The sequence below is a fragment of the Pygoscelis adeliae genome, unplaced genomic scaffold, assembly GCF_000699105.1.
Source record: "Pygoscelis adeliae isolate BGI_AS28 unplaced genomic scaffold, ASM69910v1 Scaffold57, whole genome shotgun sequence".
NCBI classification, from domain to species: Eukaryota; Metazoa; Chordata; class Aves; order Sphenisciformes; family Spheniscidae; genus Pygoscelis; species Pygoscelis adeliae.
The window spans coordinates 4,531,623-4,550,297 of record NW_008825615.1 but is presented as its reverse complement, the minus strand read 5'-3'; the positions used below and the strand labels follow the sequence as shown (position 1 = coordinate 4,550,297).

Below are 18,675 nucleotides of genomic sequence, written 5' to 3'. Positions count from 1 at the left end.
AAGAGTGAGACAGAGAGAAGGATGAGGGGGAAGAGAGCGAGCACACAAGAGAGCAAGAGTGAGAGGGAGCATGAATGGTGTGAGAGAGCGTGAGCAAAGGGCACAAGTGAGTGTAAGCCTCTGCAAGTCCTTCCATTCCTATGGCATCCCTGCCAGCTCTGCACTACCGAGCCTCTCGGCCCCCAAGCCACAGCTGCGCAACTCAGATGGTGCCACGCGGCAACAGCGACAGGTGGTCTGGAGCCCAAGTTGGGGCAAAAGCATCTTCTCTGATTGACTGAAGTGGCCAGCCAGCGCCTATCTCATCTGTCAAAGTCCCTCAGGACACCTTCCCCGTCTTTCTGCCAAAAGAGTCACTGACAGACCTCCAAGGTCTGTATTTGGATATTACATTTCAGAAGAAATTTCCTGCATATGTTAGGCTGTTCTATCAAAGTGCATCCTTCCTCTATACATATACCCATTTCTGTGAATTATTCCTTCATAAGGCTTTACAATATATCTGAAGTGTTTCAAATCTGTATCTAATAAATATTACATGAAAATATTTTTCAGTATTTACATATGAAACGTATAAAAATATGATCATTGTAAGATTACTTCTTTAATATCATCTTCTAAAGAACCAAGGGTCTTAACTCCTGGCTTGCTTGTAGTGTGTTGCAAACGGTGTCTGTTTAGGTTTCTTCCTTCACCAAAAAGCTCATTGTTTTCTTTTACTTTGACTTTACTGTTCTTATCGACAAGAAGAGTATTACTAGAGTCCCAATCTATGTCAAAAGCTGTTGTATCGTTATTTTTAGAAAGAAGAATGGTACTGGCACTGCTTCCAAAGAGTTGTTCCATTAAACTGGACTTCTTTTCTTTCTTACTATTGAAATCTGCATTTTCCTTAACATTTTCTTCTAAGTTGACACTTTTTTGAGTAAGCCAACTCGGTCTCCCTGATCCTTTCCCAAAGGAAGGTACATAACTACCAAATGTTAACTCACTACTTAAATCTACAGTCCTTAGATTTCGTTGCTTCTGCCCTTGTGCTCTTGTGGCATCACCCTGGCTGTCATCTACAGGAAATCCATTAGTAACCTTCCCAGGAATCTCAAAGAATTGATTAGTTTTTTCTTTTTTCTCCACGGAATCAGATTTTCTTGCTGTATTTATGAGTGGTGCTTGGGAAGCAGGTTTCATGTTCGTTACATTTTGAGTTTCTCTATCAATTTCTTGCATTTTAGCAAGCAGGAACTCTCTTTTTCGCTGCTCTTCCAGCATTTCAGTGCTTTCTCTCTCTACTTCAGGTTTGTGGATTTCTGTCTCCATCTTGGTTTTCTCTTCTTTATCCAATGAAAAGCTGCTTTCTTTTTTCATTCTGTCATATTCTTCCCTTTCCCACTCTGCAGGAAATGTTTAAACATTATTTAAAATATTTTAGTTTTAAAATGCCTTTAAAAGAATATTTTGAAAATAATGCAAGCAAAACCCATTGAGTTTTTAATATGCTCTTCTATGCATAATGTGGTTTTCCTACTGCAAAAATAAATTCTTCAAAAATTACAACTAAATTCACACCAGGTTCTCTGCTAAGATATGGAAGTTTACTGTCATCTTCCAAAGGTATTAGGACATTATCCACGTTTTAGAATTTTCAGAGGAATTTCATTTCTGCCAATTGAGTTCCCATTTCCTGGGTTTGAATGAACATGAATACAACATCACTGATTTTAATAGTTCTGACTTGCACAGTACTTTATTTTTCTTTGTCAGCACTACTGACATTAGGATGGTTCTGGGACATATGTTTGGGGTTTTTTTTTCCATAAAGGGAACTACTCCTGTGAAGCTATCAGGCCACAAAGTCATAGGAGTCATTACTGGTTTCAAATAGTGAATGATTTAAAATATATTGCAACTGCTGCATACAGAAAACACCTTTACACGAGTGTTCTGTGCATCACCACGTGAACTCAATGAGAGTGTCTGTGCAAATACCAAACGTCAGTTTGCACAGCTATAAAGGGACATCAAAGGTGCAAAACAGTAATGAACTTCTAGACAGAACCTGCAAATTCTTATGTGTACAAGAAAAAGGAAGGTTCTCAAATATTTCTCTCTTCAAAATATTTTTCTATTGAGACAACAGACCTGTGTTTGGCCAAAAGTTGAATGTGACTACTTGGCCCCTTCAACATACTGGCATTCCTCTTTGAACACTTCATTAAAATTTCTGACTGACGTTTTCACAAAGTTCCATGTTATCTATTGTACTTCAGATCAAGCTTACAGAAATAACTGCAACAGTTCAGTTAATATATTTAATATATATATTTTTTCAATAGCATATCATTATACCAAGTTAAGTAAGGAGCTACCTTTCTGTATGTAAAGTGGGGAAAATATCAGCTTATACTGTAAGATGGGTAAGGTGGTCAAATCATCTTACTTAAGAGAACACAGAACAGAGCAGATTCTTGGCTTATGTAAGTTGTGCACTGATGCCAGCGGAGGTATAAGATTTTACACAGAATTTACCTCTGAAAGCAGCTACAGATTTTTAGAATTCTTCCTTGTCATCTAGAATAAGTGTTACTGTTCATTAACTATAATCACTGAAAAAGTATTTTAAGATGACAGGATGCAGTCCACCTAAAATACATTCATAAGTCTCTTAATCTAAAGTAAGTCATTAAGATGTTGTGAAAACCACATGAATATCGTTATATTTTAATATTGCTTTTTTAGAAACTGACATTTCTCAAATAGCCACACCAAATGATTCAGATAACCACAAGTGAAAAGAGAAACTATAATTTCAAATGATACAAGTGAAGTAGATATGTACTGAAAAAACAGGCCATATTAAGGAAAGCAGATTCATTCTCCAATTGTAAAAATCTACTGGCTACCTCAATAACACCTAGCAAGTCAGAGATAACATCAGCATTTACCTGCTATGTCATCCTTGTTTTGTAAAGCAGAATCTCTCAGGCTTCAATAATTTTCCGTGGACAGCATTTTTTGCTGCTGCATACTTAATCACAGCTGAGTACGGATTATTCTATATCCCGTATTTCTTTCTGATTCTCTTTGCATAATATAACTGAAAATAATTTTCCACTGTAGTGATCTCTGCAAAATCATTTGCTCTTCTGACAAGAAACTAGCAGCCTCACTTGATTAGTATTCTATGGTGTATTTTCCAGCCTTCAGCTAGCTGCCCGTTTCCTTACCATCATGTAGTTTTTGAACCCTCTCCTCTAAAGCCTGTATTTCTTGAAAATGTTTCAATTTCTCTTCCCTTTCCCTGTCTTGGTCTTGTCTTAGGAGGTCTGCTTGCTCTTTCCATCCTTTGTCTTGAGTTTCTTTTTCCTGAAATAAATTAATACAAGATTGAAACTGATGGGGAAAAATAATCAATAAAAGAAACAAACAAACGAAATCATATGAACTTCTATGTCATCCTGAAGTCACATTCTTACTGCTAAACATAAAAACGAGCAAGCCATCTAAACCAAACCAGCTTTGACAACCCAGGGGTTTGGCCCTAAAATCTTATCACCCCTAACATAGTTTTATGCACCTGAAACAAAATGAATAGACAGTCAACTCTATTCTGTATTACACATTTCAGGAAGGTTGCAGCTCCAATGTCATAAAGCAAAATTATCACTGTGTTAGGGTAGTTCTCTTTAGAAGTCAGAATTTGTCTTTTTCAAGGACTTTAATAGAAGGCCACACCCCACCACCTTATTCTTTTAACAAGCAAGCAACTAGTTACCCTCTATTTCCACAATCTGATCTTTTTACTCAAGTAAGTGGGTTGTAGATTCAGACAGTTTCACGGTGGTACTTAAAGTTATGGAGTATTAAGTAACAAACAGTGAAAGAGAAAGATTTAACCTCGGCTGAAAAATTCAGCTAGGGAGTATACATACACATTTGAAAGGAAAGAATCTGCAGAAAAGATACTAATGTCAGCAGTAAAAATCACTAACACAGAAAAGTAGTGGCAATGAAGTGATGAGAAAGCCAGCGTAATCCAACAAGTGGATGCTAACTTTGTAGTTTGTGCTTATTTTAGAGCAAAATAAGCTTCTAGATTAAAATACACTTCTAAGAGAAACAGTTACTACTTAATGAACAAAGAAAATACGAATATTAGCCAAAACAAATATTTTCCCTTAATGTACAACATTATCATTATTATATTTAAAAAAAAAATAAACTTCATAAAGAGATGGCGGCCAAGTATTTAAAGTGCTTGACTTAGAAAACTGATGAAAGCACAGGCTACCTAAATCTAATTTATGTTACTTAAAGCAATAGCCATACACAAACTAGAGAGGTTTGTAAGATGACATGTAGTTGGACTCCATGAGCTGCACTTGTACCAACTGTGCGGTTCTGTAACTCACACACCGAAGTATATGCTGGAAGAATGCACACATTGAACTACATCCACGCTTACAGAAAGGATTTTGGAAGAGAGAGGATATGAATGAAACAGCCATGAAAAAGCTTCAGTCCTACCAGGAAGCCAGTCAAGACCATCACGAGAGCATTATTTCTGACAAATAGTCCTAGTCTTATGTAATCAGAATTTATACAGTTTGTACCAGAATCTGTGTCATTCTGATTTGCAATACCTAACAAATCTCTTTGATTTTAGCTTGAGGTCACAGAATTATTAGCAATACTTCTAACGGCACTATTTTATAATAAAAAGGGAAATGGGAAAAACAAACAAAAAAATCCAACCATATTCACAAAGCTGGAAAAACGACAGAAGAAATACCAGCACTATGACAATAAGAGGAAGTATTAGATTTATGCATTGTGAAATATCTGGAACGTAAAAGAAACCATAATTAAGGCCAAAGCAAAAAGAGAGACGAGGCAGCCAGCACTGTTACAACAGATTGCTCAAATAAGCATTAGAAATAAAGAAAAAGGGGAGAAAACCAAAATGAAGTCTTAAAAACTTCAAAGAAATGACAGTGGCAGAAAAAGAAACAAATTGAGCTAATGGTTATCAGTAAGACACAGAATATGATGAACTCAGTGTCACAAAAATGCAGTATGAGATTTCTGGAAGGGTAGAGTTTCTCTTAAAGATCAGAATGTTTTCTAAATTATATTTTCTATATATTTGTCTATTTACACATATTTTCTAAAATATAAGCTCTGCATTAAACATTCAGTCTGATAGGTGAGTTATCTAGAGCAAGTCTCAAATTTTTATGGAACTCACTGTTTTAGGAAGAATCCCTTCTTTCTTGTTTACTGTGTCGCCACAGACAAGTTCTGATTCTGGAAGAAATTCTACTGGTGAGAAGTATCCACTGGTCTGTACACCTTTTGTGAGCTGTGCTCCTTTTTTAATATTTTGGTTGTTGGCTGTAGAAAATACAAACTAATTAAATCATGTTTTCACTTGAAAATATCCCACTATATACCTATCTAATTTTTAATGATTTGCAGCAAACATAAAAGACTGTATCAGAGCCAATGGAAGTGGAAACTATTGATAAGTTTCACATAGCTGTTTTCAGCATCTGTAAAAGCTAATTAAAAAAAAATTGCATGCAAAACTTCTACTGAAAAAAAATAACCCCCCCATCCTAAAGCTACTTATGAAGTCATTACAGTATACTGAATATTTGTTAAAAAATCCCCACAATATATTTCACTCATCTTACTGCTTGTCACAGAAGCTACGTGTAGAGAAGCAAACACATAAAATTAAAATTAACTTATTTGCATCTTTGAAACACATACATTTATCTCTATGGAATGATATTTTTAAAAATCTGAACCTGAAATGGAATAATAGTAGAGTATCTATAATAAAATGAGCAGCAGACAAACTGTTTGAAATGCTGGCATTAAATATTTAAAACAGTCCCATAAATTCCTGCTTCTTCTGACAAGCAGGTTCTACTGATCCAGTGAAAATAGTCTAAGTACACACACAGACACACATATATACACACATATTTATGTGGGTACCATAAGGCTTGAGGCTGCCTTGTCACACTAGAAGAAATCACTGCACTGGTACTTTTAGAAGATTATGTTCTGGGACGTATGTACTCTTTGAGGAAATAAAAGTGCAGCTTATCTGACAGACAGTAAATTTGAATTAGTAAAAAATAAATAAAAAAAATCACCAAAATATTCATAGCAGTGAACTTCCGTATTTTTAAAACCTCTGTAATTTATTGTCATGTAGATGTTATCTATGATCTATTAGAGAATTTACTAAAAAATCTTCCCCTCCTCCTTCACCCGGGAACATCTGGTAAGAAAGGAGTTAAGAACGCGGTTTGACGAAGTTCTGGGTTTTGGTTCTGCTGCAGTTACAGAACAGTCAAACAACGCGCCCTTCTTCGTAACCAGTGCTGTGTTGAAAGCAGTGCAGAAAAGTAAACATTCTTGAACAAGCAGCGGCAGGGTCAAACACTGAATGGCATGAATGATACAACCTAGCAGAGTAATTTAAAAGTGTCACTATTAATTTTTCTGCCTTTATTGCTTTATATAATTTACCTCTTTTTCTTTGTATAACATCCATGTCTTTTCTTGGCGATAGCTTCAACATACGATTAGCGTATATATTTTTTGCTTCAAGTTCCCTTTCTTTTTCCTGTGAATGAAAGAGGTAGGTATAACAATGAGTTACTAACATTTCATTTACAGCAAAGCTGTAAATTAAATTAAAAAATACATGTTGTAAATAGAAACAGAGTAATGAATAGTTACATCCAATGTTTTAAGGAGAACAATCACATTCCTAAGTTTGCTTATGCTATAAGAAAGCAGATAGAACTTCCCCCTCCAAAAAACTAATTAGCAAAATATTCAGGGGGTGAGGGGGGGGAAGCACCTCTGCAGTGAAAATTAAACTAAATGCCAATGCTTCTATAAACCTGAATAAGACTTACAATGTACGTACAGATTGCACAACTGAATTTTCAGTATTGTAAAGAGTTAAACATTTCAGTGCTAGCAATGTTACTTGTCACGGGGCATGTCAGTACCACGGAACAGAGGCCCACTGCATCATAGAGGAAGAGACATATTCTTCTTTAATGACATTTATTGAATAAAATACAGACATGAACAGTGAATTATCAGAAATCATCTGATAATGAAAATATTTTCAAAATATCGAACTCTGCACTAACAAATCAGGCTTAAAACACTTACTAAACAAATAAGTTTTTGAGTTACTAACGGTACTGCTACTTGCTTGATAGCTAGTACGGTGATAAACTGGTACATCTCCATTATAAAAGTATGTTTGAGACTTGGGGTTTCGAGGAAATTCTTCTAGAAACTAAGTACTTCAGCTCAAGTCTTATTTAATCTTTTTTTCTGACTAGGTAGAACACAACAATATTTTCAGTCCTTGAATTTAGAATTTGGGCAATGATGGGGTGGGGGGATGCAAATAAACCTTTGCACAAATTTAGCAACACACATGGATATCACAAATACATGAAATTAATCTTTATACAAATCTACTGTAATGCAAGTACATTAGTGACATAAAATACTGTATATATCTGCAGATTTAATTTTAAAAATCAAGCCTTCAAAACGTAATTTTCCAGTAGATCTTGTGGTTTAATCGCAACGCTTGGCTATGTACTTGATCTTGCTTTTCTTAACTAGTGCTAACAATAATGATTAACATAGAGACATTCCTGTTACAAACACTGTAGGGTCAGAGCACAGAACATTTCGATTTAAAGCAGGAAAAGAGCTCACATGTGGTACATAATTAAGTACACATCAGAGAGTGCAGTCACTGGTAAACTATTCAAACCTGATTACAGATACTTCCAAAGATAAAATGCCAGAACATGGTTAGCGACTTGTATTGCTTCACATTTTACCTTCAGCTTCTGATTTAGTTGATTAAGCTCTTCTTGCAGAACTCTGTTTTCTTCTTGAGCCTCATACATCTTTTTTTTCTTTGAATGTAACTCTCGTTGAAAACTGCTACCACTTAATTCAAGATTTTTTTCCAGATCCTTCAAAAACAAAATAATGTTTTTTAATAACTGAAGTACCTTTTTTATAGTCAAATAACTTAAGTAAAATTACAGTAAACCAGCATCTTGGATTCAGATATTGGCTCCACCACTGCTGTAACACTGAATACATTTAAACCCGTAATCCTAACTTTGAGGGGGCAGACAGAGCACCTGCAGATGCTGCAGCTCATCCTTCTGGAGTATTGAGAGGTGATTTGAGGACACAATGGGAACACACACTACTTTCTGCAAGGCTCTTGGCACAGTGGACCTCCGGATCTCTTAAGACAAATCTCAAACTGATGGTTAAGAAACAGAATACCTCCCTGAAAGCGCAGGATTAAGAAGGAAGAAGACAAGAAATAATTTTTAACCTTTGTACTAGGAACAAATTTGTGATTGTGATTTCATTTACATACCCTTGCCTTGCAATAGCTGTTTTAAGTGAACCTGTGAAGATGAGAGAAGGAAAAAAGTAGAAGAAAATCCTTTCCTTTTTAGAGCATGATTCATTTTAACATTACCCAGTACTACATATGCTGAAATACCTGATCATAAAACTACAGATGCCAGACGGTGACACTACAGGGTGAGGTGATTTGGGTAACTCAGCAGTTTATATCTTGGTATTTTGGGATTTATTTTATGAAAGCTGAGTTTCCAGCTTAATCTTTTGGATTTCCAGATCTATTATCTCTGTAATATAATTTAGGTTTAATTACTAATACAGACACCAAACTTTAACACCGTTTTAATGACCAACATAATTTCAGCTAAAAATAGTATTGCATACAACTGCCAACAGTTTAACAGTGTTAACACAATTATTTTTAAATGAGTTTTTAGACATGTTTACAAAAATGTAAACATTTTTTCTGAACAAAATTAAAATATATTGCACAAAATTCTTAAAATGGATACCTGTAAAATGTTCTAAACCTCATTCTGGTGTTAAAAAAATTGCTGTAATTTTGTTCAGCTGAGCTCTCAGATGTACAGAAGAGTGGACAATCAAACACTGCATGAATGCAGTTCACAAAATTGAAATAGAATTACTATACATATGGCTTTTAGAATTTTAGTATACAGTTCCCTAAATACCCAGAAAATTTCTAACAAATGCTTCCCCTCCAAGAGGATAAATTAGATTGCATAAAGTTCTATTACAGCTGCATGCATTTCTGAAACGTTATTACTAGTTATAAAAGCACTTAAAAGCACAAGTCCACAGTATATATTCTGACAAAATATACTTAATTTGTAAACAGAGATTTGAATGCATAGCTACCAGGAATGTAACTATATAATCACGTTGGAAATAATTTACTTGATGCTACTTACGCATTAAAAAAAAAAAAGAATGATTTTCTATTTGCTCCACAACTGTGAAAAAACACAATTCATGAAGCTCATTATGGTAAGAAATATCTGTACCAGAATTTCTTACAAAAAGAAAGTAATCTCACCTTAATTCTTTTTTCACTGTCCTCTAGCCTGTTCTCTGCATAGGCTAGTTTCTTTGCCAGGTCATCTCTTTCAGCAAGGTGCTTATCTGCAGACAGCTTTTTCAGTTTCTGCAAGACAGTTTTTGTTCTGTACAGTTCATCTTCCGAATCTTTCAGCCGTCTCTCAGTTGCACGTTCTCTCTCTTGAGATTTTCGTAGGCGCTCCCTTAATATTCTAATCTCATTGCTGTGCCGAGCAAGGAGCTGAGAGATTTCGTTTTCTGTATCTTCAAACTTATTCAAGGCTTTCTCCTGCCTGTGCTGAAGCCTCTTCAGTGCCCTGTTTTCCTTCTGCAGCTCATCTAGTTTGATGTGGAGTTCGCTCAGTTCATTTCGGAGCTCGTTGATTTTCAGCAGCCTGGCAGAAAGAACTCTTTTTGTAACAAGATCTATATCTTTTGCAGGAGAATCTCTAGTGAGGCTCTGAGAACGGAAACCCCACCGCGTCCCTCTTTTGCTTGGTGCATATTTGGAACCCAATTTCTTTGTGGCTAAGAGAGGAAAAATAAAAAGCATGTTTACTATAAGACAATGCAGTTTGTCTATTCAGACATCCTTCTTGGAATAAAGCTCTGCCTGAAACAATTTTACAATACTTAGCAGAGATTGCAGCTTTCAAACCAGACAATAAAAGGCATATATATGATAGACTTATGCTCCTTTTGATAGATTAAAAAATGGAGATTTATGTTTGTGATCTACTGTAAGAGGTAATATTTGCAGCCATCAATATAGGACCATTGTAAAGTAATCATCTGCAAATTGTATCAGAAATATGTGTCATATTTTGTTAATATTTGATGATGTTTACTAAAATGTTCTAGAAATACTGTGCTCTTATGCATACAATATTATCAAATACTTTTAAAATGACAACAATTAGCTGAGCGTTAGCTAGTTATGTATTATGCAATATGTAATTCTCTCAGACAAATGCAGTAGTGTTTTCAAATCCAGCTGCCACGCTTACAGACAAAACAGCAAATTTCAAAGGCTCAAAGCAAAAAGCCTCCAAAGCAAAATTATAAATCCCATGAAAATTCGGTTTTCCCCTGAATAATTTATTCTTGTATCACAAGTTATTTTCCACACAATATCCTTAGCTGATTACTAGTATGCATCACTCGCATTCCTATTTGATATTATTATTTTATTATCATCCCCATAGATAAAAGGTAAACATTTTATTTCTATCTTATTTGCCTCTCAAGCCACACTCACAGAATGAAGCATACAATCCACCAAAAATATCTCTTAAAATAACTGAATATATAGAGAGTGCATAATTCATTAAGTACATCAGTGTTCGGAAGCAACATACTGAGCAGCAGCTTGTAATTCAGGCTTGAAAGCTGGGGTACAGCAATAGTGCAGTTACCTATACACAGACAGCTGAGTGTGTGTGACAGCAAATTCTTCCTCCCCTTTGGCGCTGACCATGTTTCTATTCTACAGAGAATATTTTACAGCAAAACCAACAGCTTTAAAATATTTTCTTATTATTTCCTCTAAACATTTTGCACAAATACTCATTCATTTTCTGCTTGATGCTCATTTTTTCCACAGCTTGGGCAAACAAAAGGAGGGTTTTTTTCCCTTTACAAAGAACACTTATGTCACATTCAGGTGTGAAAAGATTATCCAATACATGCACTGCAGGAATGATGCCACTCCTATAACCAACTAAGGGAATTCCCATTAACCCTAGACTTCCAGCCCCTTCAAGAATTTCTCCACATTTAGGGCAGAACAGAAATTTCCAACACCAAGTTTGCACTTTTGACCATGTAGTTAAATTGGGGAATAGTGTCTTTTGAGAACATGACATTCACAATACCTGCACGCAATAATTATGTTCAATTCTGGCTATGTAATCAAAGAACTAGTCATTCATTTGCCCCCTCCAAATTAAATAGCACAGTGGAACTGCAGCTTTTGTTTCCCAGAAAGCTAACCCATGACTGCTATGGAGAAGATGCCACTTCTGAACACAGAGAAGCTCGGCAAAACACCAGTTGCACCAGGACACCAACCCTGTCAAGGATCTGAAGAGATATGCTCCCTGGGCAACTTCAATATTTACGGTTAGATCTTCTGGCACACTCCAGATCATAGTGTTGACCAATGATTCACACGGTATCAAGCACTTACGAATGAAATAGAGCACTTGCTTGAGAAAGGCAGGATATGCTCTGACTTCACCAGAAAATGTGTGCAATTCTTTCCAACAAGCTGTCAAAGTGTGGCAGAGAGGCTTCACATCCCTACTTCAGCACAGGACCTGTATAACCATTCTCTCCCTTTTTGTAGGGATGTTCACTTCCCTACAATCTCAACCAAGAAAGCAGCTTATGCAGGTGAGGTGTGTGTGAGGGAGCTCAAAGTGGAGTTATTTCATCTCAAATTTGAGATGTTTTACCCTCAAGGAAGGACCAGGAAAAACTTTCTTTTCAATTTCCGCATGCACCTAACTTTCACCAAACACATTTTCTCTCTCTTGCCACATTAGTGGTCTTTCATTTGTTTGTTTTTTGAAAGTACCCAGTATTACACTGTAAAGCTTAGTCAACTAGACTTCCACAAAAGAGATATCTTTAGGGGTATTTTGTCAGAGAAATTTTAACAATTGTCTCTCTTTTACTGACTGCATAATAAGGACTTGCCTTGAGTCCTTGGCCTCGAGTCTTTTCATCAAAGACAAAAGATAGCATCAGCATGATTCAACAAAAGGCTAGTATAAAAGCCACGTTCACTTGTTAAGAAAAATATGAATAATTCTGAAAACCACCAAAAATCCTCCTTATGCAGGAACAGGTTAATTTCAGTTTTCAACAGAGCAGTTACTGTCTACCTGCCATCTGTAGCATAATTCACATGAACCTTATTTGTAGATCCTCATAATGGTAGTTTCCCACTTTTATTTCAGCTTTCAGAGATAATTAACTCTTTAGAGCAGTTACAAAGCAGCCATTTCTGCTATCTACCTACCTTGGTAGTGTACAAGGCTGTTTGAAGTTTGTGTTTTGTGATCTCTTTTTTCTTGGCTTGTAGATGGATAGCTTAGTGTTGGCGACTGGCCAGATGAATGAGATGCATTATCTTCATCTGAATAATAGGAGTCACTATTTTTATCCCCATCTGATTTCCTGTCGTGTTCAGAATCTGGGCTCCTTACTCTTTCTCCCATTTTTCAGATTTAACTGCCTTCCAGATTTTTCTCAAAGACTGTTCATTTTGACACAAAGGACCTTTCAGTTGTCACAATGGCAGCAGCTGGATTATTTCCTTGGATTTACCATCTTCATCTCCAAAGCATGAGATATTTGCAGTTCAGTTCAGCGAGCAGTAGTTATCATTCAGAATGCATTTTTTCTGTAACAGTTTAGAGAGAGGGAAAAAGTGAGAATGGCTTTGCTGTTTAGTTAAGAAAGAAAGGTAAAAAAACCCTGTAAACTTATTCAGGATTCCTATAACCTTATGCCACCTTATGCCTTATTATTTATATTAAATGTGACAGACCACTCTAGGAATGCTACTAGTATTACACTCAGTAGTTTGAGGCACTTCATCCGCAAAAGAGAAATCAGAAAAGCAACACAGCTAAATCTAGAGTAAGAAATTACTCCCAGGTTAGAGAGAGGGGAAAAGAAGCATTTGGAAAACAAAACAGAAAACAGAAAGCTTGATGCTATTCAGGAAAATAATTTAAACATATTTTAAAACTTTTTAACCAAATAAATTAACAACTTATTCATGTGACTAGAATTGAGACATTTGTAGAATTTGACTAAATCTTCCATATCTCAATTTTTGACACTCCAATGATGTTAAATAATGGGCTTGAAAATGAGTTGTCCCGTTTGTCTGGAGGACATTCTGTCCCTAACCACTAATGAGACTGTACCTATGTATCACAGTCTTTGTCGTGGGAAGTACTCTTGTACCCTACAACATCTAGTGTTTCATGCCTTCAAGAACTGGCAGGAGCACACACACTTGTGTCATGTGCTTTATAGGAAAATGCAAATATAGCCTTCTGGGTTTTTCACATCTGACAAGAGAGACCACACTGCTGGTATATGGTAAATGTTATCTCTGCAGCAGGTATAAAACGAGCAGGGCTGCTCCTGCAGCCTGTCTTCTAATGGAAACGGAAAAATCCCCTAATCTCAAGGTAAAATCACCTTATTTTGCATTTTTTGAGACACTACCTGAGAATATAATGGAGCAAATACATCCAAAATTTTCCTCACCTTTTCAGTCAAAAGAATTTTCCTATCAGTTTAGCAAGTATTTTACTGACTACGCTCAGCCTCCCATGTCTTTTGTCCCTCTCACCACTATTCACAGCTCTCAAGCTTATTTCACCATCTATCTCCCTTCAGTCCAACTTCAGGACATCAGGCCTCTAATGCGTGAATAAATAGGACTTGCATCAGAGCCCATCAGTTCTGCCTGTTGAATGACAAAAGCTCCTAGCCCATTTCTAAATGGTAAAGCAAACTACACACAAAAAATTGAGCAGCTTTCAATCAAAACTCTTCTACGCTGCAGGGCATACAACATACCTGCAAATGAGCTGTAAATTTTTCACTGTATTATTTCCCAATAAAATAAACTTAACATGCTTCTCGGCCTTCTATTCCACTGTCTATACATGCATAGCCAAGGAGAACAGAAGTGTCAGCTGCCAAGACAGGTTTCATCACAATTCTGGGCTTTCTGGCCCGGTTCACTGTTAGCACAACTCCAGCGTGTTACACACACAAGTCTCCAGGGACTGGAATCCATTTGCCCTCATAATCTATACAGAAGGAATTAGAGGAATAAATATCCCAACAGATTTCTAAACTGGGAAGCTGCTGGGAAATAAATACTAAATTATTTGGAAGAGGGTGATTTTCTTTACTTAGGGAGTAACTTTCCAAAACAATGTCTTTTAAGCACCTAAATATTTTCAAAGTGGTTCAAATACATTACATGCCTAAAACTTATGTCAGAGAGGATCCTGATGAAAACTAAAATTGCACTGCAAAGCCCAGAAAGAAGACAAGCTATGCTTGAGATCACTTGTCCTAGAGATTGGCTGGAAGGTATCAGTTATTGCGAACATTCAAAGATCAGTAATGACTGACCTTTTTTCTTCTGAAATAATGCAGTTATTAAAGATATTTCAAAAATATATCCCTAACCACAATTGTATTATCTTGTTTGTCTTTAAGTGCAACGAAGACCCCCAGAGATGTTCATGAGCGCAAAACTAAGATCATGTAAGAATATTAGAACATATCAGGGTGCATCCCTACTCCCAAACAGCTCCACTCCCAAGTCCTGGCCTCACAAACATCTGCGCAGAATGTATGTTATTTTGCTCCTTGAAGAGCAAACCAAGCCCAAACTGACACACAGGCAGAATTTGGGGGACAACCTGTTGCACAGGCAAGACTGCATCAGTTCTGTTTCCACAGGACAGAATCTCAGGGAATGCAAAAAATATTTAAAAAAATACAAACTTTTATATTAAAATACTAAAATAATATAAAATACAAAAATAGTACTCTGGAGGGCTGTAACACAGACCTCATATTATAAGTCATGCTGACTGAAAACAACATTAAAAACAGTAGTTGCATTTGTAACCCACACAAAGTGTGGTGTTGTCACTGAAGCCAAAGGCTTCATTTCCAGCTGACAACACGGGCCACAAAACTTGTCAGACTTTGAACTCATCTTGGGTGCCTGGAGCTTTGCTATAGATTATTTAGCTGCAACAAAATTAGTTAACAACCAGGGAACTTACCCAATTTGTTTTAGCTTTTTGCTTAGCTTTGTACAACTGTCTAGCACCTTGTGTTACATTTATGTTTCTAAATAACAGACAGCAGTAACAAGTAGTTATTCTGTGCAGAGCGAACTATCTACAACCCTTGCAAAAACGCAGCATAGAGGAGTACGGGCATGGGGTGACTGCAGGGGCCTGAAAGCACAAACACAGGACAATACTGGGGCCCTAAGCTAGAACAGCTCACCTGTGCTTAATTACTGGTCATCAACGGGATGCAGTCTTGGGAGCTGGGTAAAACCAGTTTTACAGGCAACATATAGAACAAAGAACAAGTACTCAACATATGTAAAACACACCACGTAGTAAATTCAGATGTAATGTGGAATCATGAATCAATGTATAGAATAGAATAGAACAGAACAGAATAGAACAAAGAGCAAGGTGTGCAGTGTGTTAACAAGCATATAAAAATGATCCTAAATGGACCCAAGGCAAGGAGGAAGAAATCATCACCATCCTCCCTCCTGCCAGGGAAGGATTTGGGATGCTGATGACTTGCCGTAAAGACTTCCCCCTCCCAGTTGAAGCCAGTCAAGTCCCAGAGGGAGAGTGGGCGGCTGAAGATAACACCAGGGAAAGGGTTTGGTACTAGAGTTTGTGCCTATATCATTGTAACCGTATATAACTTGACCTGTGTTAGTATCTGGACTAATACTAAGGCTTTGATTAGACTGTTAAGATTTTAATTAGACTAACAATCAATTGTTGGCTCTGCATCTAAGATGTGTTCCCTGTTCTGCTCATAACAACATACCGAATAAAACAAACTGGTGGGAATTCAAGCAACCTCATCTGTTACTTGGATGCAAGTCTGTCCCAGGGCCACAGGACCACAGGTGGCATCCAGAGGAGTCCTGGACTTCTGGAGTGGGCGCATCGGTGTTAGAGGCACACCACATCCAGAGGTGTTAACCTAGCCCTGTGTGGAGGCAGGGATTACTCTATGGGGTAAATATCTTCAACAGTGTAGATATAGCCAAGGTACACCCAAATTTTGTCTGCCTTCAGGACGCAGGAGGACAGGAAGAAATCATCATGTACAGACTTTTTCTTGAGAAGAGAACAAATATGAATGAAAACAAATGGGACTGCATTTAGGGAAAACATAAATGCCTACAGTTCAATCATCAAGATGTCTAATTATATATATAAAACAAGAACACTCACTTTCACTTACTGACTTAAAGCTGATCAGTTATTTTACAGTCCCACAAGTGTTCACTGAAGAGGCAATAATCTTTTTGAAGAATGCTTTTCATAACTCAGTGTATTTAAAACAGACAAATTGTAAGAACTGGAGGATTAGAATTATCCATCACTTCTGTACTGGATATTCCCCACTTTTGAGAATATTTTGCTAAGTATCATTTTGGCATACAGCAACATAAATGAACAGTAATTTTTTATGCATTCTGGAAGTACTTTGAAAAGCAACAGACTGAAAACAAATTGAAAGAGGTGAACCAAGGAAAGCTCCCTTGAGGAATGGCCAAAAACACTTTCTGAATCTTCAGATGGTTTTCTGTTTTATGAATTGGTAATATTATCATATTTTCCATACAAACCAAGAAAACTTAGTCTGTGAAGTCTTGCCAAATTCAGTTGTCCACCAATTTATAATGTAATTTGATTAACATAAAGAATGCACAGTTTATCTTGAGAACGAATGAATCACTAGGATATTTGAGTTTTACTTCAGTTAGCCTAAAGACTGCCTAATTAAGAAACGCTTTGGTTCATTGACTTTTCAATTGTTACCAACTAGTTCAAGCTGATTATAAAGTAAGTTCAACTTGTGTGAGTGAGATCCACAAAGATATCTATTCTCCCCTGGTACCTTTAATAAGTTTGTGAGGAGTGAAACATTGTGGGTTAGCAGTGGGGCTACTAAGCTCCACCACCACCACCGAAACCCCAGCCCGCTCCCCCAAAAGCTCCATGCATGCTTTTAGGAGTCTAATGCATCAAGATCAGATCAGTATAGAATGGCTGAAGTAATTTGGGACCTGTACAAACTTTAGAAACAGTTTTGTCTCCAGAATTTCATACTCCTTCACTTGAGTAACTTCTACTATTGCTATCATTTACATATTTTGTATGGAAAACATGCTTATTATTACAAAAACCAGTCAAGCTCCAGGTCACCGCGAAGGATGTGACAGACAAAATAGAGAACACAAACCAACTGCAGCGGTGACAGAATACCGTCTCCGTATCACTCCTAAGTAAATCACAGAAACCGTAATTGAACTACTGGATTACAGGTATTAAGCAACAGAGAGAAAGGAAAATTACTCAGTAATTCTTCTCTCAACAGTACACCCAGAGCGCAGCTCTGTAATGCAAGACTCATAGAACTTTTTAAGTCCTTTTCCATCTTAATACCCTTCCAAGTCCAGAAGAAGCTAGATGCTTTTACTGGTCACCATGACACTTCCTGAGTACAAATGCTGACCTCTAACGGTCCACTCAGTTTTTCCACCTGTTCTGTGAAAGGCACAGTGCAAGAAAGAGCCAGCTTCAGACAAGTACAAAAGCATCAATCCAAATTATTAAAGTGCTGAACTTAAGAGCAAAGAATAACTTCAAAAGAAATTTGTCTCCCTCCTCTTCCTCCACCCATCTTTTTCACATCTAAATACTGTAGTTTTTCCTGAAAAGAGGGGATCAAAAGAATTAACGTGTATCACATCAAAACATATTCACTGATGAGGCTTTAGTGAAGAGCAAATGTTTTATTAGGGAAGCTTTCTGCAGCTGCTAACTTAACTCTATGCATTTCTTCCAGGTTTACCAGCTTTTTGGGAATTAAAATGCCATATCGTTTTAAAAGCCAATGTTAAATTTATCTGAGTCTGTGACAGTAATACTTCGTGTTACTTTCATCAGCAGATCTCCAAATAAAAAAGTTGCAGTAAGTCCCAGGTCAGAGATAAGGAAACGGTAGTCCAAATAGGCAATACGCAGGCCAGCCCTACAACCAGGAAAAAAGGTTATCTTTCTAAATCTGCTATCAAGGAGGCCGATGCTGTCGTTCATATCTCCACCTATACCTCCGGTGTGTGTAGACTTACCTAGTTCAACTTAGCCATTCCTGAAAGCAGCTCTCCAGTTCCCAAAGTGTAAGCAAAGCAATTTTCCTTCACTGGGGCGAAGTTCTTGAAGAGCATATCGAATATTATTTTTAATTAACACTTTTTAAAACAACTAACGACTACAGGTGAGAGTACATTTTAAGTACAATCATTTAACCCTACAATAAATGAGTTCTGAGGAAAGGGACTGACCA

The 18,675-nt window shown here is 36.8% G+C and overlaps 1 protein-coding gene across 1 annotated transcript; it reads right to left on the bottom strand.

The window, feature by feature from the left end:
- Positions 1 to 129: 129 nt before the first annotated feature.
- LCA5 (Leber congenital amaurosis 5) lies at positions 130 to 18,543 on the bottom strand. The gene is made up of 8 exons (XM_009333131.1): positions 18,461 to 18,543; positions 12,530 to 12,913; positions 9,503 to 10,032; positions 7,896 to 8,033; positions 6,544 to 6,640; positions 5,246 to 5,391; positions 3,225 to 3,363; positions 130 to 1,391 (listed from the first exon to the last, which is right to left on the bottom strand). Exons 2-8 carry the CDS (start codon positions 12,726 to 12,728, stop codon positions 586 to 588), a joined length of 2,055 nt encoding a protein of 684 aa, XP_009331406.1. The 5' UTR covers positions 12,729 to 12,913; positions 18,461 to 18,543; the 3' UTR covers positions 130 to 585.
- Positions 18,544 to 18,675: the final 132 nt, after the last annotated feature.